This window comes from Salvia splendens, chromosome 4 (genome assembly GCF_004379255.2).
Source record: "Salvia splendens isolate huo1 chromosome 4, SspV2, whole genome shotgun sequence".
NCBI lineage: Eukaryota > Viridiplantae > Streptophyta > Magnoliopsida > Lamiales > Lamiaceae > Salvia > Salvia splendens.
Window position 1 is genome coordinate 8,245,971 of NC_056035.1, and position 18,704 is coordinate 8,264,674.

The 18,704-nt window shown below is 41.9% G+C and overlaps 3 protein-coding genes across 3 annotated transcripts; 1 reads left to right on the forward strand and 2 right to left on the reverse strand.

The window, feature by feature from the left end:
- Nucleotides 1-1,620: 1,620 nt before the first annotated feature.
- Nucleotides 1,621-2,292, reverse strand: LOC121800594. The gene has a single exon (XM_042200134.1). The coding sequence runs from the start codon at nucleotides 2,290-2,292 to the stop codon at nucleotides 1,621-1,623; it is 672 nt and encodes a 223-aa protein (XP_042056068.1).
- Nucleotides 2,293-11,250: 8,958 nt separating this feature from the next.
- LOC121798328 (probable pectinesterase/pectinesterase inhibitor 61) lies at nucleotides 11,251-14,412 on the forward strand. Its single transcript, XM_042197267.1, has 4 exons — nucleotides 11,251-11,739; nucleotides 11,826-12,329; nucleotides 12,787-12,923; nucleotides 13,567-14,412. Exons 1-4 carry the CDS (start codon nucleotides 11,327-11,329, stop codon nucleotides 14,262-14,264), a joined length of 1,752 nt encoding a protein of 583 aa, XP_042053201.1. The 5' UTR covers nucleotides 11,251-11,326; the 3' UTR covers nucleotides 14,265-14,412.
- A 574-nt stretch (nucleotides 14,413-14,986) lies between these two features.
- On the reverse strand, nucleotides 14,987-17,545 carry LOC121798334 (E3 ubiquitin-protein ligase SINAT5-like). The gene is made up of 3 exons (XM_042197273.1): nucleotides 16,700-17,545; nucleotides 15,618-16,004; nucleotides 14,987-15,509 (listed from the first exon to the last, which is right to left on the reverse strand). The coding sequence occupies exons 1-3, from the start codon at nucleotides 16,913-16,915 to the stop codon at nucleotides 15,147-15,149; spliced, it is 966 nt and encodes a 321-aa protein (XP_042053207.1). The 5' UTR covers nucleotides 16,916-17,545; the 3' UTR covers nucleotides 14,987-15,146.
- Between the last annotated feature and the right edge of the window lie 1,159 nt (nucleotides 17,546-18,704).

The following is an 18,704-nucleotide window of genomic DNA, read 5'->3' on the forward strand; positions in this document are numbered from 1 at the left end:
GTCATATTTTGAATTTATGTGTACAAGATGCGCTTGAATTATGACAAAAGCATGTTAGTCCTATTAGAACTGCAGTTAGATTAATCCATCAAATACCGCCTATTGGCAAAGCTTGGAAGAAGTATTGCCATCAAAAGAAGGTAAGATATACGAATTTTATCATGGATGTGTCTCATAGATGGAATTCGACATGTGATTGTCTGAATTCTACTTTGACGCATAAAGATTCTTTGTGTGATTTTTTAGAACCTATCCCGTTTCTGATTTATATCTGTCGCATAGTTGTTGGGATCATAGCGTGAGTTTATTTAACTTGTTCAAATATTTCAAAAATGTGACTGTTGAATTATCGGGTATTTATTATTGCACTGCCGTTCGTGTTTTAGAGCATTGCATGTATATATCACTTGATTTTTTAATGCCAGACGCGATTTTTTGGAGAGAAAATAAGAGGCAAGAGCTAGGGCAATAAAAGACATTCTCTACGAGCCGCAAAACACACACACATTTTCGAAGAATTTTAATCATCATAAGCAACTCATCCAACACATATGCCAGAATTTAACTCTATTGTTCTCCACCCCCCATTCAAGTTCATCCAAGGGAGGTTATTCATTCTCAACTAAAAAATCCTAACAAAATAAAAAATCTACTCAAAAATAAACTAAAAAAAACAATAAAAACAGTAAACTTCACCATCCACCATATTACCCCCAAACTTATTCAAAGCTATGCAAAGACATAAGTTTGAAACGTTGGTGGAGATGTGATGTTTACTTAGCAACCACACCAAAATAAATACATAAAACAATAAAAGATACCTTCCATGGGTTGCCTCCCATGGTAGCGCAACTTTTTACCGTCGTATGCCCGACGTCTCTACATATCAACCGAGATCCCCTTTCATCTCAGAGTTGCCTCCATGAGGAAATAGATCATTCCAAGTCTTGGTGAGCCACCACTTTTCAGGCTCTCTCGAGATAGGCTCCTTCAGTGTTGGAGCAGTTGTCTTTCTTCCCTTGGCAGCAGTTGGTATTTTACCCCCCATCCTAGGGGGTTCAGTAATGATCACCGAGTGCACCAGTGAATGGCAACTATGGTCTGCATCGATCCATGCTATTGGCTCCGAGTTAGTGGAAGCCATCATCTCCATGTGAAGCTCATAAAAGTCCTTCTGCTTCACTTTTCTGACTGCACTCGATCCTCCTTCTTCTGTAATCACGTGGTGCTTCAGACGCACCACTTTGCACTCCTCAGTTCTTCCATCCATGCTTCTCGGTTTGTGGGAAAACGTCTGACTTTCTTCTCCTATGAAGATTGTCAACTCTTCCTTTTTCACGTTTATATTTGCCTCAGCAGTGGCAAGGAAGGGACGTCCTAGCAGTAGGGGGACTCCCTTGTCTTCTTCCATGTCCAAGACCATAAAGTCGACGGGAAAAATAAATTCCCCGACCTCAATCAGTAGGTCTTCCACGATGCCCTCTGGATATGCGACAGATCTGTCTGCCATCTGTAGTGTGGCTGAGGTGGGCTTCAAAGTACCGATGTTCATTTGCTTGAACACTGATAGTGGCATTAAATTAATGCTCGTACCTAGATCGCAGAGAGCATTCTCCACCTTTAGCCCCCAATGAGGCAGTCGACAGTGAAACTTCCAGGGTCCTTCAGCTTGGCAGGCAGTTTCCTTTGCAGCAGAGCACTGCAATTTTCAGTTAGATTAATAGTGTCAACCTGCCCCCAACTGGTCTTCTGGGCTATCACCTCGTTCAGAAACTTAGCGTACTTAGGCATCTGCTGCAGTGCCTCGATCAAAGGAATGTTCACATGCACCTTTCTGAAGATGTCCAGAAATCGAGTGAACTGCTCATCTTTCTTCTTCTTCTTCTTCTTCTTCTTCTGATTCAGTACCTGCGGGAATGGCACTTTTACTCCAGAAGTGGTGCCAGTATTCTCCTTTTCAGCCTCTTTTTCCTTCTCTGCCACGGCAGCCTTGGGCTCAAGAACGATATCAGATATGGTCGCAGGCAGTGAGGGAACTTCATAAACAGTGCCACTCCTTAGATGCACAACTTTGCATTCTTTGGGATTTATGATGGTGTTCGAAGGTAATTTTCCCGATTGCGTAATTGTACTCACAGTCTGGGAAATCTGGTTGATCTGTGTGTTGCTGTTCTTCAGATGAGTGGCCATACTTTGCACATCTGTCTCAACCTTCTCCATCCTTTGATTGTTCTGCTCCATGAGCTTGTTGGACTGTAGCATGAAAGACTTGAGTATGTCTTCTGTGGTCATCTTCTTCGGATCATTAACCACTCCATCAGTAACTGTGAACCCCGGGGGTGGTTGCAGAGCATTATTTGGGTTTCCATAAGAGAGATTGGGATGCCCTTTGTTCCCGAACTGATTATATCATCCACCCTGAAAGTTGGGGCGGTGATTATTGAAGTACCGGTTGTTGTCCCCTTGATTCACATAGTTCACGTCCCCTATTTTTCCTTGGTGTTCTCGAGACGGTTGCCCCATTGCCATGCAGTCGAATTTCATGGTCAACGCATCCAACTTCTCGGATAGGGCGCTCATAGAACCATGATCTGTAGTAGAGGCCACTTTATGCACCTTACTCCTGTCGTTGCTCCATTCTTCGTCATTAGATGCAAGCTCATCTATCACTTCCATAGCTTCATTCACTCCTTTCTTGAGAAGATTTCCACCTAAGCTCAAATTCAACTCCCGTTGTGCTTCAAGCACGCACCCTTTGAAGAATGTAATGACTTGCACTGTCGGGGTTAACCCATGGTTGGGACACCGCTTCATCAAGGCTTTGAACCTCCCCCATGCTTCTCTAATATTCTCTGCAGGGTTCATCTGAAAGGCAAGGATCTCATGTTGCCTTTTAATAGCCTCACTCGGGGGATAGAATTTTTCCAAGAACTTTTCCACCATAGCATCCCATGTTCTGATTGATCCTGGCTCCAAACTCTCCAACCAGTCCTTTGCTGAATCCTCTAAAGAGAAAGGGAACAGCCTTAGTCGAACCTGCTCATCTGTCACTCCATTCAGCTTTGTTGTGTTGCAGATCTGAATGAACTTGGTGATATGTTTGTTCGGATCATCTGTAGATTTGCCTCTAAAAGCAATATTTTCTGCCATCTGAATCAGTCCTCTCCTCAGCTCAAAATTGTTGGCATTGATGTTGTTGTTGACAGGTGGTTGTGCCATTCCATGATAGGCATACTGATTCTGAACCGGCACCACAGTTGGTCTACGATTGACTTGTTGACGCAGTTCCTCTCGTTGCCGTAGAAGCTCGGCATTAGTGGGCGGAGGTGGTGGTGGGCCATTGTTACCCGCTTCGTTCTCCATCAGACTAGGAGAAACAGGATCAAACTGAATATGATCCTGAACTGGTGATCGGATGGGTGAAAGATCCTTCTGATCTGAAGATGCTCCTCCGCGGGTAGCCGAAGAAGTGTGAATTTTCTGCGTGAGCCTCCTATACGCGTTCCTCTTCCGGTTCGATGCTTCGATCTCAGAGTCGAAAGGTTCTAGAGACAAGCCTTTAGAACGTGTGTGCATACACCTGAACAAGAAACACAAATGTGAGAACTCAAAAAAATTAAACGAAAAATAAAGCAGTAAAATCTGAAGTAGTAATCTTGATTATTATCACGATATCAAGTTTATATAACACAAAATTATCCCCGGCAACGGCGCCAAAAACTTGACTCAACTTTATTTTACCCAAATAATACCCGCAAGTGTACGGGGTTATCGTAGCAAATAGCAAGCAAGAGTATATCGTATCCCACAGAGACAATTAAGTGTAAACCTAAGTACCACGAACAAATTTCAACTACTATCCAGACAATCAGGAAATTTGGTTTTGAAACTAACAACTACTGAAAACATGTAAATGCAGAGATTAAATTAGAACAATTAAACAAGAGAGCGATAAAACAAGTTGTGTAAGATGATGAAGAAATATGCAGAATTCAAGGATCCGATGCACACCTCATAGCTTAACCCAATTAAAACCAATTTACCATTTAAAGTCTCTAGAATTGTTGAATCAATCACAATTGTAGATTAAACCCCCTCCCGAGGTGAGAAATCTGTAGATTAGGTGTAATAAGTGAAGTCCCCTTCTAAATCTTAGACCTAACTCCCAAAACTTTGATTAGATTAAAGATCCCACTCATAATCTCAACTCTCCCGAGTTTTATTGAATTAAGGTGTGAATTATTCCTCTTTCAAGATTAATTATTTCATCTCCCGATTACTCTAAGAAACCCTACACTCTCAATTGGTGATCAAGCAATTGATAGGAAAAAGCACAAGAATAATTCAAACAATTGCAAGAGCAAGATAAAAATGAAATCAATTGGATTAAAACTATGAATCCATGCATCTTCACCAAGAATCTCACATGAAAGGTTTAGTTATTCATATTCAAAGTAGAAAACAAAAAGAAACTAAGAAAAACAGAGGAAACCATGATACGAATTACAATTGGCGGAGGAATCGAAGCTTGAATCTTCAATCTTCTTCCAAGAGTTCTTGAGAGAGAGTGTGTGTGTGTTTTTGCGGCTCGTAGAGAATGTCTTTTGTTGCCCTAGCTCTTGCCTCTTATTTTCTCTCCTAAAAATCGTGTCTGGCATTAAAAAATTGTCAGATTGACGGACCCGGCCAGGTGGAATTATTGCATAGGAAATTCACCCGGCCGGGTAGAACTCTCTGGAGTCTTCATGAACAAAACTGGCGACCCCGCCGGGTGGAATTATTCAACATAAAATCCACCCGGTCGGGTAGCACTCCAGACAGTCGCGCGCGGCTTTCGTAGATCGGCCATATCTCTCTCATCCGAACTCCGATTGGGGCGTGTGAGGTACCCACGCGAAGCTCTTTTGATGATGAAGACAATGGCAGTCTAAAAATAGGATTTGGACCCCATATCGATAGGCATATTAACGTTTAAAGCAGACCTCAGCATCGTCTTGGCTCATTTTGACCATTTTTTACCTATTTTAACTTCAAACACTAGATAAACTCATCAAAGCACCTTTATAGTGAATATGGACATAAACTCTAAGATAATGCAATGAAAGCACACAAAAGATCATGTTTAATGCCCAATAAAACAGTTAAAATCCGAGTTTATCAACGCGCAATCCCAATTAGCCGACCTATACAGCTACAACATCGGCGGAAGGTCGACCTCAGGTATGGTAAATGAATTAGATTTTTATTTCGATTCACTCTTTTACTTTGGTGATGAAGGTCATACTCCTCCCGCCCAAATCGTTGTCCTCGATTGGTGGGGAACAAACGAGAAAGATTTTCCCATACTTGCGTCAATGGCCAAGGAGATTTTTTTGGTTACGACTTCCACTGTTGCCGTCGAGTCCTCTTTCAGTGTTGGATCACGTGTGTTGGATGAATCAATAAGTAAGCTCTCCGCGAAAAATATGGAAGCCGTGATGTTACTTGATGATTGGGCCAAAGCTGGCGTAAGAGAACAAGAAAATGATTGGGATGATCGTCAGGAGGAATCACAATAAGAATTCACTGGGGATGAATCGTAGGCCAACCGTCAACCGCCGGCCAAGCAAGCCAAATAGGTAAGTAATGTAAGAGAACTATGTGGGCTTTGATTCCCTAATGCAAATGAGCATTGGGGATACATAGGCACCTCAACTTAAATTTTAAATTTAAGTTGAGCTCAAGTCCTTTTTCCTTTATTTTTTTTCATTTGTTTATACTTTAAAAATACGCAAATACAATTAAATAATTGTATTTATACATACTCTAGTCGGTTAAGTAGATTTGTCTATAAGGCTAAATCCGGAAAACTTTTGACAATTCTACTATAATTGTTGATTGTTAGACTAAACTCAATATTGGTTGAATTGTTAAAGGTGTCCTCAATTTAGTTATGTAGAAACATCTCCTTCGCCGACTAAGAGTATATATACTTATAAATTTATTGTTCAGAACTTCAAGTCTTTTTTGTAATTTGTAATTAGCTTCGTTGTAGACTAGTAGTGTCGTTGTATTTAAATTTTTTGTTTAAGACTTCAAGTTTTTGTGATTTGTAATTGTTGTAACTTGTAATCTCAATAAAATTGCAATTTTCATCGTGATTTTTTGAATTTTATTTACGCACATTTCATAGATAAATAAATAAGACAATGCAAAAAAAATTTTACGAACCGTCGAACAGGCCCGGAACAGGTGGTTTCAGCAAAAAACTGGGGGTTTCTTTGAACCGGAACCGAAACCCTTGGCAGGGCGGTTCCGGTTGCGGTTCATGAAAATGTTGAACCGTGGAACCGGCGGTTTTTGAACCGTGTGCATGCCTAGTTGTACATATATAGGTGCACCACTGCTTAATATACATTAGTTGTGCTGAGTACATGTGCTCGCCAAATCCTCGTTAGCTTATGAGGGCATCCACTACGCAGCGTGCCACTGTCCCGCGTTCCGTCGCGGAGAGACGGAACGCGGGCGCGACGCGTTGCGGCACACCGGCCCGTCCCACAACCCGTCCCTGCGAGACACGAGACAGGCTGTCTCGCCACGCGCTATGGCGACGTGGCGCGCCCCTGCGCCATGCGTGACGCCCACTCGCCGGCCCGCAAGTGGGCGTCGTCACCGTGACGCAATAATTCATTTTTTAAAAAGAAATGAATTTTAAAAAAATATATTTTTTATTTATAAAAATTGATTTTTATATTTAAAAATAATTTTTACAAATAAATGAATACAAGAAATTCGTAATAGCCCATATATATTTGATGGGCTTGCGAATTTATGAAACTCATTCTTGGTTGTTTCTCTTTTATTGAGACATCCTTGAATGTTTTATGTTCCACTTTTGATGTGGGACAAACTCATTCTTGGTTGTTTCTCTTTTATAGAGACATCCTTGAATGTTTTATGTTCCACTTTCGATGTGGGCAGGGACGAAGCTAGGAATTTTATATTGGGGGGCCCAAGTTTTAGGTATCGGTACAGTCGAAACTTGTTGCAGCATCGGCAATGTAGAACTGTAAGAGATATAAATGAATAATGAGAGGAAATAAATAATGAATGCGTACTAAGAAACTATATATAGATATGTTAGTCATGCTTAGAAAATAAGGTGCAAGTAAATAAGAAAATAAGACTAAAATTCAGATATTATGTAAATAAATAGCAGTCCGATTAAACCTCTTAAACATAAGAGTGTAAGAATAAAACGAAGACTCAAATGTAATTTCATATAGAAATCAATCGGAAGGATCTAATTAATTGCAAAGATTGCTAAAGTTGTAATGATCCTAAAGATTAGGTATTAAACTGCAAAGGACAAATTAATGATGGGCATAAAACAATGAATAGAAAAAAATCGAAGAAGTAGACATAACAATTGGACATAAAAACAGTGAAAACAAATAACTTGCTGGCAGGAGGAATCGAACTTGAGTCAATACGTGTACAGCCTTGGGGCCAAACCGTCTGCACTACTTGATTGCAACGTTTAATTTTTTAGGATTTTAATTGTGTGTTTTTTATTTTTTTAAATTTTAAGTTGTACTTTTTTTATGGTTAGTGTTTTTTAATGAAGTGTGTTTGTTTTAATTGAATTGAGTTGGAAATAAAAATAAAAATTGAAATTGAATTAATAGTAATATAAGGAACGGTTAAGGAACGGATAAGGAACGGAGGGTTGCAGGTTCCGTTCCTTAGTTAAGGAATGTAGTAAAAAAGTACAGTGAGGTCCGTAAATAGTAGTTTAAGGAACGATTAAGGAACGGTATAACAACCGCATGGTGGATGGCGTGAGTATTGCCTGTGCTTTTTAGGTAAAAAAAAAGCCACGAGACAAAAAAAAAGTAGGCATACTCTTGTTTACCAATATCATTTGTAGTTCGAGTTCCAATGGCCTTACCACAGTATGTTTTCGAATTCGAGTTCCAATTGCCTTACCCTAATTGACCATATTTTAAATATTCTGAGTTGAAGAGGTTGTTATAGACTTCACTAAGACCATCCACAACGCGTCTCGCGCCGGGCTCGCGTCTCGTCTCGGAGAGACGAGACCCCCGCGAGACGCATTGCAGCGGCCATCTCGTCTCCAGCTCGCGACCGGCTCGTCGCGTAGCTCGTCTCGGAGAGACACGAGACGAGCTGTCTCGCCACGCGCCCGAGACACGTGGCACGTCCCCATGCGTGCGTGACGCCCACTCGCTGGCCCGCGAGTGGGCGTCGTCACTGATGACGCAATAATTCATTTTTTTTTAAAAAAATCGATTTTTAATAAAAAAAAATTTTTTTTTTTTTCAAACGGTAATATTACCGTTAAATATTTATTTTCATTTTTTAATTTTTTAATTTTTTTACTCTATAAATAATTCTATTCCATACTCATTTCAAACACAAACACACATCTATTCCTCTCAAATCCTCTCTATCACTCCAATTTCCATCTTCAATCAACTCAAACAAATGGATCCTTTTGAGCAAATGCGCCAATTAATGGAACAATCACTCGAAGAAGATCGACGACGAGAGGCGGAGGAAGCCGCACCACCCCCACGACGCTCCCGGAAGTACATCAATCGGAACCGGGAGGAAGCCGCCGCACGGTTAGTACGCGACTACTTCTGCGATAACCCGATTTGGGGAGATACCTATTTCCGTCGCCGTTTCCGCATGCGGAAACCGCTATTTCTCCACATAGCGAATACTTTGGCGGCCAGGGAGGAGTTCTTCCGAGAAGGGTTCGACGCGGTCGGTCGTCCCAGCCACACGACGCTGCAGAAATGTACTGCAGCCATCCGGCAGCTTGCGACTGGACAAACGGCCGACATATTCGACGAATACCTGCACATCGGAGACAGTACTGGGCGCTTGTGCTTGCTCAACTTCTGCAGAGGCGTCCGGGCAGCCTTCAGTGACGAATTTCTCCGGAGGCCAACCACGGAGGATTGTCAGTTCCTCCTCAACCTGCACGAACAAGTGCACGGATTCCCCGGGATGCTTGGCAGTGTCGATTGCATGCACTGGCAATGGAAGAATTGCCCGGTGGCTTGGAGGGGGTCCTACACGAGCGGCCACAAAGGCACCCACCCAACCGTTGTACTCGAGGCCGTTGCCGACTACCGACTTTGGATCTGGCACGCGTACTTCGGGGTCCTAAGTTGTAATATTGTTTTAATTTTAATAAAGTGTGTTTGTTTAAATTGAATTGAGTTTTAAAAAAAATTATAAATTAAATTGAATGAATAGTAATTAAGAGACGGTATAGAGACGGTTAAGAGACGGAGCGTTGCAGCCTCCGTCTCTTAGTTAAGAGATGGAGGAAAAAAGGACAGTGGGGCCCTCAAATAGTGCTCAAATAGTAGTTAAGAGACGGTTTAAGAGACGGTATAGAGACAGCGTTGTGGATGGCCTAATGCGCTTCTTCTTCTTCTTCTTTGATTATTAGTAGTATATTGTAGTACTCCTTATATTTAGTCTATGGTAAATTACCCATCAAATTGGTCCTAAGAATTTTGGGCCACAATATATAATATAGTACTCCAGTTATTTTGTGATACTCCGTTACCAAGATTTCTTGCATATCTGTCATGCATCGAGAAATAGTAGGTATGGTCTCAAATTGACAATTATGCCAACCAAAAATATAACTGTAAATTAACAAAAGTATCTATAATACCAAAATTGGGCATGAATGAAATTAACATTAGGACAAATACCGTTTCCTGTTATACGATCTGAATTCTATATTGGACACGATTTCATTGCCTGCAGCAATAATTCACTTTTCTAAGCTACTTTTAGGACTCATTATTTTGGCTCTATAAACATCGTTTTTGTTGGTTTTATAAGTAGTAATACTTATGTCTAGACTATAGCCTCGAATTTTGGAAGAATCTACTTCCAGTGGAATCTTAAAATAGGAATAAGAATCTTATTTATTGGTTGTCATACCTAATCCATTTAGGCCATCCACAACGCTGTCTCTATACCGTCTCTTAAACCGTCTCTTAACTACTATTTGAGCACTATTTGAGGGCCCCACTGTCATTTTTTCCTCCATCTCTTAACTAAGAGACGGAGACTGCAACGCTCCGTCTCTATACCGTCTCTTAATTACTATTCATTCAATTTAATTTATAATTTTTTTAAAACCCAATTCAATTTAAACAAACACACTTTATTAAAATTAAAACAATATTACAACTTAACATTAAAAAAGCGAAGACATAATTAAAATTCTAAAAAAATAAAAATGACATAATTTAATATTCTCCGCCAAAGTTTTCCCAAATGTGCTCAATTAGATCCTCTTGGAGTTGGGTGTGGGCGCTAGAGTCGCGTGTCCTTGTTCCATTAATTGGCGCATTTGCTCAAAAGGATCCATTTGTTTGAGTTGATTTAAGATGGAAATTGGAGTGATAGAGAGGATTTGAGAGGAATAGATGTGTGTTTGTGTTTGAAATGAGTATGGAATAGAATTATTTATAGAGTAAAAAAATTAAAAATTTAAAAAATGAAAATAAATATTTAACGGTAATATTACCGTTCGAAAAAAAAAATTTTTTTTATTAAAAATCGATTTTTAAAAAAAAAAATGAATTATTGCGTCATCAGTGACGACGCCCACTCGCGGGCCAGCGAGTGGGCGTCACGCACGCATGGGGACGTGCCACGTGTCTCGGGCGCGTGACGAGACAGCTCGTCTCGTGTCTCTCCGAGACGAGCTACGCGACGAGACGGTCGCGAGCTGGAGACGAGATGGCCGCTGCAATGCGTCTCGCGGGGGTCTCGTCTCTCCGAGACGAGACGCGAGCCCGGCGCGAGACGCGTTGTGGATGGTCTTAACTCGACTCCAATTTCAAAAAAAGGACACGAGAGAACCTTTATTTCGTTCTGAATGGAAGAAAACAAAATCGTTTAAAATTTTTTTCTGAAGTCATTACGTTAATTTATATTCGGTTTGAGAAAGAAAGGACATAAACGGTCACCGCTCTTAGTCAATTACGTGTGTGTCTATGTAATCTTGATTAACTTTTCTCAATTTATCATCCATAAATAAATTCACCAAAAGGAAGAATTAAAGTAATACTCCACTTATTACAGTGTGTGTGAGTTCGAATGTGTATTTACGAACCATCATCACAAACACAATACGTTGTATATGGAATAAATGAGTCCAAAATACAGCTACGCCTACGCCGCCCATATATATAGTAGCCCACTCTCCGTAGCAAACGCCACATTCTTTCCTGCTTTCTCCTCCTTTCCTTTTTATCCAATTAAAAGAAAAGAAAAGAAAACGATGGATTATGGCAGGCTCGGGAAAGCCGAGCCAGGTGGCGCCTCCACCCGCATCCAATTCCAACCCTCCCACCTCCCCTCTAAACCAAAACTTTCCAAACTCCGCCTTCTCCTCATCGTCGCCGCCACACTAATGGTGGTCGCCGCCGCCTCCGCCGCCGTGGCGCTCGTCATACAACACAAAACCAACTCCAAACTGCAGAATCGGCGCCCGTCTCAGGCCATGTCGAGAGCATGCAGCCGCACGCTCTACCCTTCTCTCTGCCTCAATTCGCTCATCGACTTCCCCGGCGCCCTCGCCGCCGACGACAAAGACCTCGTCCACATTTCCCTCAACCTCACTCTCCAAAAAGTCGGCCGCTCGCTCTACGTCTCCTCCGAGATCACCAACCTCGCCATGGATCCTCACATTAGGTTCAGTCCATTTGAAATTAGATTCTATTTCACTTTATTTATACGATAAAAATAAAATGCATTTATATCAAAATCATTTAAATCAGGTCTGCATACGACGACTGCTTAGAGCTCCTTGACCACTCAATCGATCTCCTCTCCCGCTCAATCACCTCCGCCGCCGAGCCGGCCGGGTCCACTCAGGACGTGTTGACCTGGCTCAGCGCCGCTTTAACCAATCAGGACACCTGCAAGGAAGGATTCGATGAGCTCGACGGCGACGTCAAGAATCAAATGTCGGAGAGGATAAAGGATTTATCGGAGCTCGTGAGCAATTCTCTCGCGATATACTCCGCCGCGGGAGGCGACGACGGTTTCTCCGATATTCCGATTCAGAATCGGCGGCGGCGATTGCTGCGCGACGACGAGCGCTTCCCGGTGTGGATGTCGCGGAGGGAGCGCTTGCTGCTGGATATGCCGGCGTCGGCGATTAATGCGGATATAACCGTGTCAAAGAGCGGCAACGGAACGGTGAAGACGATCGCGGAGGCGATCAAGAAGGCGCCGGAGCACAGCAGCCGGCGGTTTATCATCTACGTGAGGGCAGGAAGGTAATTTGACTCGTGGTTTAAAAAAGATTCGGAAAAGCGTAAATTCTTTTTGGTGGGTAGACCTAAATGACTTCATAGTCCCTATCATAATGTTTTCGTAATTACCTGTCAAACTGGTGTTATTATTAGTACTACTACTATTTACCCACTGATTAAGCTCCATGCTGATTTCAGATCAATCATAATTTGACTGCAACCATAATTATACTTATATTTAGATTTTTTTCAAACTTTTTATGATCATGACTAGAAAGTTATTCTGATAACCTTTTAAGAAACATACACACACCTATAAAATAGTTATAGAGTATGATCTGAATTAAATACGTATATACTTGCAGTATTAATTTTAATATTTAAGAATAGTAAAAAACTAAATGTGAATTTAGATTGTATTATTTGTCCAAAGTGGATTCACTTACAAATGACAAAAACTAGAATGAATTGATGCCTATAGGTATGAGGAGAATAACTTAAAGGTGGGAAGAAAAAAGACGAATATAATGTTTATCGGTGATGGGAAGGGCAAGACGGTCATTACAGGCGGGAAAAGCGTACAAGACAAGTTGACGACATTCCACACCGCATCCTTTGGTAAAATTCCTTTTACTAACGATTTTATGCTCTTTTATCTCTCTTTTTCATCATCCATTATTCCGATAATTCTCTTTTTAATATTTGATCATTCTTATAAAATAATGGGCCTTCGGTTTGGCGGTGCATGTAGTTGAACAAGTGAACATGCACACCTCACGTGGCTGTGGTAATAACATGTATTGTTGTTTGATGTTAAGGTCAACAAAACTCAAAATTCCTTTCCATTCATTTAACCAAATTGACGCTTTTCACTTCCATAACGTCAGTTGTCTCTCTACCCGCTTCCATTTTATCCCCTTTTATGTAGTATTTATTTTTATAATGATCCTTATTAATTAAAGTAAAACATTCACTATAATTCTATCTAGTCGACCAATTTAGTCTTGCAAAAGTGATTCTAGACAGTAAAACTTTATGCCAAACTTTGATTTATACTAACTCTTTAGCATAAAGTTAATAACGTCCAACATAGGATGCCCAAGCAAAATTCGTTGAATGGGTTACGGAATCTACTTACCACATACTAGTATAATAAATGGTGAAACGGCAATTTTATTGCAATCGGGGACAGACTAAAATAATAAAATAGACTCTTATTATGGCATAGATGCAGTACTAATAGTTATCTCGTTTTACACAGCTGCAACCGGGTCCGGGTTCATAGCAAGAGACATAACATTCGAGAACTACGCGGGGGCAAGCAAGCACCAAGCAGTGGCCCTGCGCATGGGGGCAGACCACGCGGTAGTGTACCACTGCAGCATCATCGGGTACCAAGACACCCTCTACACACACTCCCAGCGCCAGTTCTACCGCGAGTGCGACATCTATGGGACCGTGGACTTCATCTTCGGCAACGCGGCCGTGGTGTTCCAGAAGTGCAATATCCAGGCGCGGAAGCCGATGCCGCAGCAGAAGGTCACGATCACCGCGCAAAACCGCAAGGACCCAAACCAGAACACGGGCATCTCCATCCACGACTGCCGCATCACGGCCGAGCCCGCCCTCGAGTCATCCAAGGGTCAGTACCCGACCTACTTGGGCCGGCCGTGGAAGCTCTACTCGAGGACTGTTTACATGCTCTCTTACTTGGGCGATCACGTTCATCCCAAGGGCTGGCTCGAGTGGAATGGGGATTTTGCGCTTGATACGTTGTATTATGGGGAGTACATCAACTCTGGGCCGGGGGCTGGGTTAGGGCAGCGCGTGAAGTGGCCGGGATATCATGTCATTACATCAGAAGAGGAGGCCGGGAAGTTCACTGTAGCCAAGTTCATCTATGGCTCGTCGTGGCTCCCGGCCACTGGTGTCGCTTTCGTTGCCGGCCTCTCCTCTTGATTTACTATATGGTGGTATATAATACTAGTATATACTTATATTTAAAAGGAAAGTGTTTTATCTATAACACCAATAATTGGGGGTTACGAAATGTAATAATGCAATTACACATTGACGCATGAAATAGTAATTCTTGGAATTTGACAGACGTAATAGTATATACTAGTAGTACTTATTATGAGGAGTATGTTATTAATTTATGTTGACGATGGTAGGATTGATCGTCGGTGGGAGTATGTTTAATTTGAGAAAATATTAAATAAGAGGGCCCACAATCTCATCGTAATTAGGCAGCATGTGAAGGAAGAAAATTGAGTGGAGATGGAGGGAACATAATAAAGAGACGCACATCACTGATAGCTCTTTATTTAACTTTTTCCACTTCCTCATATATATCACCCTAAACATTTCATTAAAATAACTATTTCAAAATTCCAGCTAATTTATCATAACCACTTTTTTGTCCCTGGATAATATTTTTATAAGTAAAAAAATGGATATGCAAACAACATGCGTCTCCATTTAAGAACATATATTTATATTATAAATAAATACTCCATTATCTCCATATAGTATGATTCATGATGAGTGTCCCAATTATGATCGGGCCTCTCTGCTTTGAAGGCCCAGCAAGCAAAGCCCATCAGGTGTGCGAATAGAAATTCACATCATTGAGGCTGATGGTGTGAAAATTGGTATTGTTATGGGAAGAAAGATAAGGGTTTGAAATAGGAAGATGATGTTGAGAGAGTCATTTCACAAATAAACTTTTTGGCAAAGTTACAGATTTGGAAGCAAGCAGAGACGTTAATATCATACATACAAGCAACCACGCAACGTATCAAAATCGAAAGAGGCAAAAAAAAGAGAGAAAGAAATTGGTTAGATAGAAAGATTTGGTATGCAGACTCCAGCGTCCGGGTTCTGCTGTTCCTTCCAGATTCTTCCGGTAACTCTAAGCTTAAGCTCCTTCTTGTCTCCTCCTGAGAAAAACAGGGCCATGTTCCGTTGGATGATCAGACCGTCGTGACTATCCCTCACCTTGCGGTGGCTACAGCGAATGCTGCGTGGCGTCCCCTCCCATATCAGCTTCCTCCCGTTTGCTCCGACCTCTAAACTATAGCTGTAGTTTCGCGCTTCAGTTTCATCACCCATGAAACGTAGAAATGCCATATACACGGGCGCCATTCCCAGTTGGAACGCTTCAAAGTGGAGGCAGAAATATTGCCCAAAACAATTGAATACCTAATTCAACACACACAACCGAACCGAGATTTATCACTCAATATCCTCTCTCAATGCATGTTATTTATACACGAATCATCAACCAGGAATAGTGAATGTGGAACTCACCGTTAACATCCATGTTGCGTTTTCTACTTCACGTGGGTTTGACTTAACATAGCGGTGATTGAAGGTAGACCCTGTGTGCATGTCCACTTTGTGGTCGTCTCTCAAATGTGCAACCAGGCAAGGAATGTCTCCTGTGACCGAGCACTCTGATCCAGCATATGGACAATTATGTGGTCTGAAGTTGCAAACTGCTTCGTGCTTGAGTTTGCTGTAATACGGGAATATTTCAGCACATCCCAGTGAGAAGAACTTGCAGGGAAGCTCTAGTGACTCCGCGACTTTCTCTAGTGCTAAACACCTGATATCACCGAGCTCTTGCCTGCAAGTAGGGCAGCGATTATGCACCCTTGACTTGCAAGTTGAACAGAGTGTGTGCCCATTGGGACACTGCAAGGAAGAATAGAATTAATATAGCCATTCTAAACGTTTAACCACCACATCTTCAAAGAAGTAGAAAGCTATTCTTCCAACTGCTAGACACTAATGTACTTTTTCCCATGTACACATCAGATTAAGGCCTTTTATTTACAAGCCACACGAAGTGACTGGGCAGAGAAAAAGGCAGAGAACATGATGCAGGAAATACCCCCAAAAAAAGCAAATATTTATCTCAAGTTACGTAGGGCAAGTTTAATAAGTAGCTCCAAAGGTGAAAAGTACTAATTCTGTGAGCTATCAGCTGACATTATGGTCATAGATTACTACCATATTGACTGCTCAATTATATCGCCTAACAATAATGGCCCCTGTCTTGCATTTTTACACCCATAAGAAAAAGGTACCAAACCAAATATACACACTGCCCAGACACTATATCCCTGAAGTGCAAAAAAAATGAGGTTTCCCCTTGTAAGGGACACTTATTCAATAAACACAACGCAGTTAAAAACTAGCAAGTTACATGATTTACAAATCAAATTTAGTTACATGATTTACAAATCAAATTTCAACTAAAGCTTCAATCCACCTTCCCCCACGGTCCCACCCCTCAAACAAGCAAGAGACTCATAAAGCATTCACCAAGCGAGATAAGTTTATATAAACAATGTATCAAAAATGCAAAGTAGATATGTTGAGCAGACCTGATGGATAGGTGGGTACATGGAATTAGTACAAACAGGGCACTCGAGTAACTCATGGACGCTAGTAGGCACCAGTCCAACAGCGACCGTGCCATGAGGCTTGGAAGAATACTGATGTGGAAGAGCATGTTGCTTGGTGTGAGAAACTATCTCTTCGTCTTCATTTCCATCTATTGAAGAAACACACTCCACGCTATCGATTTCCAATGCAGCCATTTATCGAGTAATTCGCACTTTTCCAGAATCCGGTTTCTTCCACTATCCCTCACCTGATCGCAAGAATCCAAGTCTTTTCCTCTATCTTTTGATTCCCCCGAATCAGAAGAAGGCCACTTCTACAAGTTTGGAAAATTGGGGTGCCCTAATTTCGTAATTCAATCGATCAAAACCCCCAATTTGCCACTTCAAAAATTCAATCGTTCACGGGAACCCCACCCGATTTTCGACACAAACCGGAAATGCAAATTCTTAATGTGAAGCCCTCTTGCCAAATTCTGATCTTTTTCAATAATCTAGACAAACCTAATTCCTATGATAGAATAATTTGCGTAGATACCTGGTTCTGACAGAAAAAATTGCGACCTTTGCCGAAAATCTGAGATGGCCGCTGCCGATACTCCAACCCTTTTTAGGGGTTCATTACTTTTCTGTTTCCTATCGGGTTATTTCCTTTCACTTTCTCTTGTTTCTTCTTTGCGGAGAAAGAAGTAATCAAAAGAATTTGAAAGAAAATGGAGGAGAGAATGAGGAAAAAGGTGGATTCAAATGGGGGAGAAGGGAAGGATCATAATCTGGAAAGGTGGCTCTCTGTGTAACCGCGGCTTATGTGAGGAGAGAGAAATGAGGATCGCCGTTGAATTTGAAATCATTGATATTTTGAAGTTAATCAACGGCTTATGATCTGTAAAGATGGTTTTTGTTTTTTATTTGTATTCCTTCTGAATTGGTATTTGCAAATTGCAAGCCGCCAGATTATTTAATTAATGAAAGCAAAAATATAGGGTTATTGGTTTCTCAAAATGCATAGCCTAGCCATAAACTCTACCTGCCACATCATCAGTACTAAAAACTACTCATGCCATATCATCAGGACAAACAACTGAACAAGCAATACGTCAGCCATAGCCTAACCACAATAAACAAAATTATAAAAAACAAATCATTAACAATCACACAAATTACGGAATTAAATTTACGACACAAATACGAGAAAATTCAATAATAATATTAAATTTTAAAAAGTACATTAATTAAAAAATACATTAATTAAAAAAATTACATTAATTTAAAAAAAAAACTCCTCCTCCACACACGAGCCCCCCGCCTCCGCCTCACTCCTCGCCGCCGTCGCCGTCGTCGCCGCCGCCGTTGTCGCCGCTATCCGGGACCCTCAAATCTGCGGCATCTGAGCCCGCGTCTGAGCCCCCCAACTGTGCCGCGGCGGCATTCAAATCGGCCCGCATACTCACGAGCATTGAGTGAAGAAAACTCTTCTCCTCGGGGTCAGTTGCCGTCTTCCAGTCAGCTAAGATCTTGTACATCTGAGCCCGCGTTTGTTGACGCGCAAAGAAGGCGAGCTCGGCTGTCGACCTACCAACAGGGGGGATGCCGACTGGACCTCCTGGGACCCCTGGCGAGCCCGTTGCGCCCGCCTTTGACCAACCGGACGAGTGCGAAGAGTAAACGCGGGAGAGCGCGGGAACTCCTGAACATCCTCGGGGAGGTCGTGGGAACCGCCGTTGCTGCCGTCGCTGTAATCACCGGTATAGTTCAGTCGCAACTTCTTCGGCCAGTCAGCATCGACACTTGCCCGAAACTTCTCGGAGTCCATCAGCACCTCATAGTAGTTCCAGTAGGTGAACTCCTTATAAAGCCTGGGCACGGGGAAGGCTTTCTCCGCTATCCTCCTGCAGTCCTCGTCAGTTTAGCAACAGGTCTGCATGCGGAGGGCGTTGGTGTACAAGCCCGAAAATCGGGAGACCGCAGCCCTGATTCGGTCCCACCC